Here is a 9,710-nt window from a genome sequence, read left to right as displayed (position 1 = left end):
GATGTGAGAGAAACACATCGATTGGTTGCCTCCTGTACTCGTCCTGACCAGGGCCAGAGCTGGGGAGGAGCCTGCAACTGAGGTACGTGTCCTTGACCCAAATCAAACCTGGCCCCTTTTGGTCCCAGGCCGATGCTCTATCCACTGAGCCAAACCAGCTAGGGCACTAATTCTTGGGAGACTGAGAACGTTATAGGAAGGAGGTGAATACGAGCTCAGAGTTAAAAACTGCAGAGGAGAGAGCTAGGCAGATAGGGGGTGGGGATGAGGGGGCGGGGCTGGTTCAACAGGAGGGTCAATAGGCCAGGTATATAGCAAGTAGGCCAGTGTGGCTAGACCTGAAGGACGGAGAAGATTACCTGGAAATGAGGCTGGCCAGGTAGCTGGTGTCATTTGTAAAGGCATAATATCATGGCACAAGATTAGGCTTTCACCTGTACAGAATGGGGACTTTTAAGCAAGGGAGTGGTATGATCATGTCTGCATTTTAGAAATATCACTTCTGTATTATAGAAAAGACAGCCAGTTAAACCTGTGGAAAGTGGAGTAGAAACAGGATAAGCTAGTGGAAGAGGTGTCTATGAGGGACATTTAGAATAGTTCAGTTAAGAATGCTGTGGTCTTGGTCCTGATGAAGTAGTGACATGAGGAAGAAACAAAGGAGATGGAGGCGAGGAGGAAGGGGGTCATGAATGACTCCAGGGTTCCGCACTTGGACAGTCTGGAAGATGATGAGGAAGCATCCACCAGAATTACACTAAATAACACCAGCAACCAGTTGGTACCAAACAGTATGTGATTTTTGTGGGTTGTGTTTTCTTTTAGGAGTGGGGTGCTTGTTTTCCTTTTAAGTAGAAGGAAATAAATAATGGAACTGCAACATTGATTAACTTGCATAGTTTCCTTATCCTGATTCTCTCTAGAGAAAGCACAGTTGTTCCCAAATAACTTTTAAATGCTAATTCAGTAATTAGAGATGAAGAGAGACATTATCTTTAGAAGAAGATAGGATATAAAAAAGAACTAATGAAGAATTAAACCATTTTCTAATTTGAAGGGTTTTATAATGTTTCATTTTCATTTTGCTAAATTTATATACTTAAGTTATACTCCCAGAGTCCTATGCATTTGATGTCCCTTTTATTCATAAGGAAAATGTCGGCAATTTGCGACTATGTAATTGCTTTAAAAAGTAATCTAGATTTACATTTGCACTTCAGATGTTTTTGTGTGTCTAATTTTTTGTGTCTGATTTTTTCTTTGATGATCTTTAAAGCTAAACACTCCCTGCTTTGGGGGCAGGCATCCCTTTCTTTTCTTCCCAGTAACCATCTTCCTTCTCATCAATAATCTGTCCCAGACAGTTGGTTCTGTTTCAGTTTATAACTACATTCTAGTCCTGCTTTCTTGAGATTATTTCAAAGTTTCCTTGGTTAGACTTGGGTGTGAAATAGTGAATCACACCATAATTTTGATACTTAGCTTAGTTCTCAAGGGACAATTTCTTTTCCCTCATTTGTAAGTTCTTGAAGGTCATCTCTCACTGTTGTCTCTCTGAAACATCTCTCGATTCATGAAGATTCCTTGTGTTGGCCAACTGTAGTTCATGCACAGATTATAGCATATAGAGTTGAATCATTTTCACTTAGTATAAGAAGGAATGTTCCAGCAGTTAGAAAATATAAAAAGAGGGCGTGGAGGAGGGGCGGGGGAGAGCAAGAACTAAATGTAATTAATGCATGCCTAAGAGTGTTTGAATTATAGTTCAGTTTGGTAAAATCACGTGGTTTATTGCTGTTAGATTTGTTGTTTCAGACTGTGTATGTATGTGCTGCATTTTCAGGAAGTTGCAGCTGATCCTACTGCCACACTCACAGCAGCAGAAGAGCGAAAGGAGAAGGTCCCAAGCCCACACCTAAGTCACCTAGTGGTTTTGACCTCCGGGGATACATTATATGGGTTGGCTGAAAGAGTGGTAGCCACAGAATCCTTGTAAGTTGTTAAAAACAGTTACTTTGCCATTGAATATTTAAGAAAGGTTATTAAAGTAAGCCTTGTAAAATTAGACTTCTAGCTGTATATATCTTCCATTTCAAAATATCAATGTGTATTTCTGAGAAGTATACCCTAAAATAGATTACCAATGGATTTTTAAAACTGCATGTTTGGTTTTCGGTTACATAAATGGGAGGAGGGAAATCTTTTAAGTTTCAATCTTTAGCAACATGATCCTTGCTTTAAGTAAAACTTTAAAAAATGTTCTCATGTACTTTCTATTTCCTATTGAATCATGGTTCTGGAGAAACCAGTTACATTGTCAGTTCAGTGTTAAATGTAGTCGACCCTTGACATCAGCAAGAGTGCATCCTGACCTTTATAAATCCCCCAGGTTTTAACACAACTGAAGCATATAACTTCTCCCATGAAATGTAGTCAATTCCAATTGAAGGATTTTTGTGTACATAACAAAAAATAGAGAAAAATGGTGAGGCTGCCAGCTGTCTTCCAGCCGGGTGCCTCCGGCTCCTACACCCCAGCCTCCGGACCTGAAGCTCACATGTGTGTCTCAGTCGAGTTCGTTTGTTACATGTTGTGAATGTTGGGTAACTTCTGATAAGTGTCAGATGTTAAATCTGTGAATTCAGGGGTCTGTTGTATGTAATTAAATGGGATCTTTAAAAGAAATCCTTTCAAATCTTTCTCCAATGTTTTGTGTTATCTGTGCTCATATCTTAACATGCAAAGCAGCATAACTACACCTTTGTGTCCAAATCAGCTCCCTTGAAGTCACTGTTCTTCCACCTCAATTCACATTCAGTGATAAGTTGAGCTTTCATTTTTATGTAGAATGTAAATGAGCATGTCAAGAGGTAGTTCACTAAAGTGGAAAATAATTTTAATTGTTAAAGTTTTGCTTAGAGATCTTGAAGACTACTTTTTACAAAAACACTGGCAGTTCTCTCACTCCTGTGCTGTGTTCACAAGGCGGGTTATTTGTTCCCTTTAGGGTGTTCTTGGCTGAACAATTTGAGTTCCTTCAGCCGCATCTGGATGCTGTGATGCCTGCAGTCAAAAAGCCCTTCCTTCAGCAATTTTATTCTCAGGTCAGAGATGGGCTGTCTCGTGTGTCATTTCAACTGGGAGCCAAAGAGGACTGTCACACATTAGTTAGGAGTTTGGTTTTGTTTCCTTTTTTACAAGTGATCAATCTCCAAATCCCAGGAAAGCTGGATTAGAATATTAGTTTATTCACCCCTGAATCACTGTATTAAATATTTATTGGGCAACTCATATAACTTTTAGTCCAGTGAGAGAGAAAGCCAGTTATTTAAAATATAAAAGAGGAAAAGAATCAGCGGCAGGGTACTTAACCTTGACTGCGGGAGGAAAGGGGTGTGGTTGGAAGCAGGTTGTCTGGAAAGGCTGTTTGGAGGAAGTGATGTTTAAACCTGACCAGCTAGGCGAGTGGGGAGTATATTCCAAATTAAGGGATGGCTTAAGCAAGGGCAGCAGGGGAGGGAGAGCATGATGCACGTGAGCAGCTGAGACACTCCAGCTGCCAGGGCAGGGAAGCGGGCTTGTGACGAGAAAGATGGCGCAGTGATAAGCAGGAGCCACACGAGGTACAGGGCTCTCAGCCAGAAGTGGGACTTTATTCCAAGGGTACTGGGAAGCTACGGGAGGATTTGACCCAGGTGAGTGGCATGGTCAGGGATGTGTTTTAGAAAGTGTACTTGGGAGGCAATGTGAAGAATGGACGTGAGATGACAAGCCTAGAGGCATGAAGACCGGCTGGAGGGCAGTTACAGAAATGCAGTCAGATGGAATTGTGAGGTGGGAAGAGTGGGAGTCGAGATGGAAAGAAGTGAAAGAACTTGAGAAGTATTTGCTATCTCCAAGAAAATCTGTAGTTCTTTTAGAAACTACTGTCTATAGCCTCAAGTTTACTTAATGTCTCAAAATTATGTTTTGAGTGAGACCTTTGCCCTGGAATTAAATTATTTTCATAATATAAAACTCCAAATGAATAATGACTTATTTTCAGATATGATGTGTCCTAGAAATAGGAGCAAAATGTCCTTTATACATTTGATACTTTAGAAAACATTTGTTTTCATTTCTGTGTAATTTATTTCAGACAGTCTCAACTGCCAGTGAACTACGCAAACCAATTTACTGGATCGTAGCTGGTAAAGCCATTGATTATGAACAGATGCTGCTCCTGATGGCTAACGTGAAATGGGATGTAAAGGAAATTATGTCACAGCACAACATATATGTAGATGCACTGTTAAAGGCAAGTACTCTGGGAAACGTCTTTGTTAAAGATGATTCTGCTAAGAGAACTGTTCTTATAATTGCAATCGCTCTAAAGTAGTGAATTATAGTTACAGTATTACCACATTTCTAGCATCGTGATATTAAAGTCCCTGAATTAGATTAGGCTTATTTTCTGAATTTTGTGTTCTTTTAGACCCAAGAATACTTTGTAGATCTTTTGTTTTGCTCACTAATTTTCCACTGGACTTAGAGTTTGATTGGCATAACTTGGCTGATTCTCATGTTATGAAACCTCAATAGCCATGGCTGTGGAGACAAAAAGGTATTTCTACAGTTGTATGTATATTAGCAAGAGGCCATACACCCGATTATTCTAAGTTGTGTTTTACAGAAATCACATTACTTTTGCAATGTGTCTTGCAAATACCTTTGCATTTAATGATTTATGTTTATAAGTTTTCTGGAAAGAATTGTAGTCATTTTTTAAAAAAATTATGCATCATGAGATATTTATAGATCACCTGACATGTGGCAAGCACTGCTCTAGGTGCTGGCAATGTAGTTGTGAATTAAGGAATTTACATGCCAGTGAGAGACGGTAGAAAAGAGATAAATTAAAATATGATGTGTCAGGTGAGGAACAGTCCTGTGAAAAAATAAATGGCCAGCAGAAGAGGGATAGAGAGGGGCAGGGGGTGGGTGGGGAGGAATACCATTTACTTGTGGTTAGAGGACTCCAATAATGGTGAGAATTGAGGAGGCACTGAAGGAAGTGAGAACATGAGCCATGTGGATGTCTGAGGTGAGGAAAGAGCATCCTGGAAAATGAAAACAAGCTTTCAGAAAAATTTTGTTTTTCCTGTTTGTCTGTGAAAAGAAAATTGGTCCTTAAGCTCCTGACTTTTATCTCATTTACTTACACAGACATTTTTATCTGCTTCCAAGGCAATAAATCATAGCCTGGGACATTGAGAACCAGTCAGCAAAGCCAATGATCAAAGCAGAGGTAGCAGTGGACTACCTCTAGTGCTCCAGTGCCCAGCAGGGTATGGTCCCTTCTCCAGGCCTGGGCATCAGTATTATATGTAAGAAAGAACCAGTGCTATTCACATTATTAACCTGAACCCAGTTTTTATCAGCTTAAAAGTTTTCATAAACTTTGATACATTTATGTAAGAAAGAACCAGTGCTATTCACATTATTAACCTGAACCCAGTTTTTATCAGCTTAAAAGTTTTCATAAACTTTTATGATACATTTTGTTCTATTATTTTTTCCAAGTCTAAACTGTTAGAGGTAAAAAGCACTCTGCATTGCTGCTTCAAAAGAATCCTCAGTAAAAGAAATGGTTCTACTATTTATCAACAGCACTCTTGCATATGAATTTAGCAATGAATAGAATGACATTTATACAGTAAGCATATAATTTTAACTTTAAAGTATTAATGAAAACTCTTGAAATTCAAAGCACAGTTTACTGTAAAGAAGCATTAAACACAATAGCAAATACTACTGCTCTACTAGATTCATGAAATGAAAAATTGAAGAGCAATTACTTATTTAACTCTTATTTTCAAAAGTAAGCTTAGTAGGTTAAAGATGCACTTTTTTCATAAATAATTAAGAGCAGTTAACTGTCAAAATGAATCCTCAAAAAATTGTGATTTAGGAAGTAGCAAGGAATAACGTAATAGTAATGATGTGGTAGCTTGACTGGTGATGATCACATTAGATTTTTTTCTCCCTGTGTGTCATTAGAAAATTTGAACACATGTCCATCTTGACTTGTTAAGCATTGTGTAACTTCTCTATTGCAGAAAAATGCCATTTTAAGCCTCCTTAAATTTATTTGAAATATATTGTCAAGGAAGGGTCAACAGCATTTACTTTTGTAAATGAACATATTTAGGCAATAATAGTCCAAAGAAACCAGAAATACATTTATTAAAAGGTGAACCATCTGCTGCTTTCATGTAGCTGGAATTGTCTAAATTGGTTACACATATTTTTATTTTGAGTAGCGTGGTATTATAAAAGTTACTAATAAGTAACAAAAATTTTCAGTTTTCTATAACTGAAAATATTTTGTTTTATTTTGTCCATCTTACTAAAAACTTGCAGCTATTACATGACTTTCAAATCATTTGTTATATAATTATTTGCTTTAAAAATATTTAAGGAGAATAATTTATCAGATTGTTCTCTAAGGAATATAGATAGCCACAAATTACAAATAGTTCACTCTGAATTTAAAGCTTCTTAAAACATTTTTTAAAAACTGGGCCTTTTAAAGGATTTTAAAAACATAGATTATCAAACTCTTTTTATCCATACTGACAGTCATAAAAAAATTGAGATGTGAGAACATTTGAACATGGTTAGCATTGTTTAATCAGTTGATGACACTTATTTCCTTGGAGATGAAATGTATTGTACATACTCTGTATTACAACATAATTTAAACACTATTAAGGTTTTTTTCTAAGTGTAACAAATTGAATAAATTAGGCATTATCTCTTGGTTTTACTTGGTTTGATTCCAAGTCCTCCTAAATCTTTTTTGCCACTGAGATGGGAAAACAATGCAGCATTATAACTACATTCACATACAACCGGGATTTTTGTCTTCTTAGGAATTTGAGCAGTTTAACAGGAGGTTAAATGAGGTTTCTAAGAGAGTTCGGATACCCTTGCCCGTGTCTAATATACTTTGGGAACATTGTATACGACTGGCTAACAGAACTATTGTGGAAGGGTAAGTTTTTCGTGAAAGCATTATCTGATTCCTCAATGATAAATCAATGTATATATAATGTTATAATTAGCACTAATGAATGGAGAGATAGGTAGAGATAGTGATAAATAGCAGATAATCTCATAATAATTTAGGTTTGACTTTAGAATGTAATTAGAAGAAACCTTAAGCCTCACTGTACCACCTCTGTCTATGGATACTTTCCTGGCTGGTGACCTAGAACCAGCTCATAGAAGAGGGAGCAATGCAGCAGCTAATGGTTCTCTGAAAGTTAAACTAGAAGTAATTATTATTATTACCTAATAATATAATTATTGTGATGATGATTCATAACACTTATTGAGCACTTTGTCATTTATTGAACCAGGGCTTCACAGGGTTATATCGTCAAATCCTAACCACTCTTAGATAGTACTGTTCTATGTCAGTGAGAAAACCCAGCCTCAAAATTGAGGCTTAAAGAGGTTAAATAACTTGTCCAAGTTCACAGTTTTTATTTTATTTATTTATTTATTTTATTCCCTTTTTTTTTCAGTGATAGTTGACAGTCAATATCATGTTAGTCTCAGGTATACAGCATAGTGGTTAGACTTTTATATAATTTACAAAGCGATCCCCCTGTCAAGTTCACAGTTTTTAAACACAGAGAAGGCTATGCACGCCTGATTTTCTGATGGCAAGTCGGTCCCCATGGCCACACTATCACTGCTAATAAGATCATTATTATGTCACTGTAAACCGAATAACGCTTTCATGTGTTAACTTTAAAGATCTCTCAATAGTAATGTTCCCCTTGCTCAGAAACCACGCTCACAGTGCTCATAACACCCAGAACACAAATAAGAGTCGGTGGTACATTTAAAGTGTCCCTGAGAGCAAACTGCCGTTTCAGAGTGCGTGCAGTGATCTAGAATTGCACATCAATTCAATTTGCACACTGTCATTTATCTAATTTCTCTTCAGTTCTTATTAGTTCTAAGAAAGAATGTATCAGACAGTGAGAAGGTGAGGATGACAAGCTGATGACATTCTTGGCACTCTGCTCTGAAGCCAGCCGTGCTATGCATCACACACTGGCTCCGTGTCCACTGAAACAATTTGAAATAAATTTGTTTAATAAAGTAGAAAATGGAATAATAAATGTTATAGTTCTGTGTAAACATTTTTAATTAAGAAGAAACAACAAAACACTTGGTCATGTTAAACAATGAAAGCTTTGATTGTCTTGCACATTTCCTTAGGGGAGGTACCTCATTCCCTAGGGTTGGAATCTCCACATTTTGTATGATTGAAAGAATGAGACACTGACTTATGAGTAATAAAATGTATGTGAGAATTAATCTATTAATCTTATTACTATTCAACCTTAAAACACACAGGTTTTCAGTAACGTGAGGTTTCAGAATAGGTCTATTAAGTGTTTTATTATCAAAAATATAACACTTTCTGGGCTTATATGTGTGCACATTTTCAGGTTTGCTGAATGTCCATTGGAAACCTATTTCATTTGTTTTCCCTGTATCCAGTAGCTACAATATTGAAACTACTTTAATGAAACAAAGATCACTTTGGAGTATCCATAGCTTTAGTTTAGAAATAATTATAGGGACAACCAAGTTGGCGGCATAGGTAAACACCTGAACTTGCTGCCACGCACAACCACATTAAAACTACAACTAAAAGACAAAACAAATATCATCCAGAACCACGGGAAGGCTGGCTGAGTGGAAATTCTACAACTAGAAAGAAAGAGTCATGTAGGAGGTGCAGAGGTGTGGAAGTGTAGAGGTACAGAGGCACGCAAGAAAGGGGCTGGCAGCTGGGTATGCTGTTGTCTTTTTCAATTGGGACAGAGATACAACTCCCGACTGCTCTGAACTCCAGTTCCGGGTGAGACTCTGGGGACCCAGACGCATAAGGAGAGAAACTGGACTGTCTGGCATCGGCCGGAACGTGAGGGTGGCTTTCTCTCAGAGGTGCACGCAGCGATCATTGTTCCTGCACGGGGCCGCAGGACACAGACCCCAGGACCTCTCCTAGGCAAAGCAGACTGGCAGCCATTGTGGTTTGCTCTGCCCTGGTGATTCCTGCCACCCCGCCCCACCCAATTTACAACCCCACCCAAGCTGTGTGCAGAGGCTTTTGCATATGAATGGCCTAGCCTTTCTCCACCTAAAAACCTGTCAAACTGCAGCTGGGTCAGAGAACCCCAGAGCTTCCAAAAGAAGGCCTAAGGTCGTCAGCAGCCTGCATTGCTTCATAGCTATGCCTCATCTGGGCATCTCCAAACCCCAAACACAGAGGAGGAATCTGCATCTCTCTCTGTAGCTCCTGCTGGGTGGCCTCAGGCAGTGGCTGAATTTGCACCTCCTTGGAGATCCAAGAGCCAGTCTACCCAGTGGTCAGAGTGAGACCATCCAGATTACAACTCTTCACATCCATAAGAGACACACTAAGGGGGCAGACTTAGTGAGTGCCAAAGCCCCACTGAAGCAAGTCCTGCCCCATAAGGGTGTCTCCAGCACAGCCGTTCTCCCACTGTAGACAAAACTGGTCTTCACAGCCAGTTGGCCTGGAGGTCAATTCCTCCCAGTGATACCAACAGCAATCAAGGCTTAACTACAACAAGACTGTGCACACAGCCCACAAAGGGGTGCACCAAGAGTGTCCACCT

At 38.7% G+C, this 9,710-nt stretch overlaps 1 protein-coding gene across 1 annotated transcript in view; it reads left to right on the top strand.

Annotated features, from left to right (window-relative positions):
• The window catches only part of VPS50 (VPS50 EARP/GARPII complex subunit), a 113,406-nt gene that overhangs the window by 100,461 nt on the left and 3,235 nt on the right, over window positions 1–9,710 (top strand). The window contains exons 23-26 of the mRNA XM_005876157.2: window positions 1,844–1,992; window positions 3,008–3,104; window positions 4,139–4,297; window positions 6,915–7,036. Of these exons, the coding sequence (XP_005876219.1) occupies window positions 1,844–1,992; window positions 3,008–3,104; window positions 4,139–4,297; window positions 6,915–7,036 (527 nt within the window). The remainder of the gene's footprint in view (window positions 1–1,843; window positions 1,993–3,007; window positions 3,105–4,138; window positions 4,298–6,914; window positions 7,037–9,710) is intronic.

The sequence above is a fragment of the Myotis brandtii genome, unplaced genomic scaffold, assembly GCF_000412655.1.
Source record: "Myotis brandtii unplaced genomic scaffold, ASM41265v1 scaffold48, whole genome shotgun sequence".
Classification (NCBI taxonomy): domain Eukaryota; kingdom Metazoa; phylum Chordata; class Mammalia; order Chiroptera; family Vespertilionidae; genus Myotis; species Myotis brandtii.
This window is presented reverse-complemented; position numbering and strand designations above follow the sequence as displayed.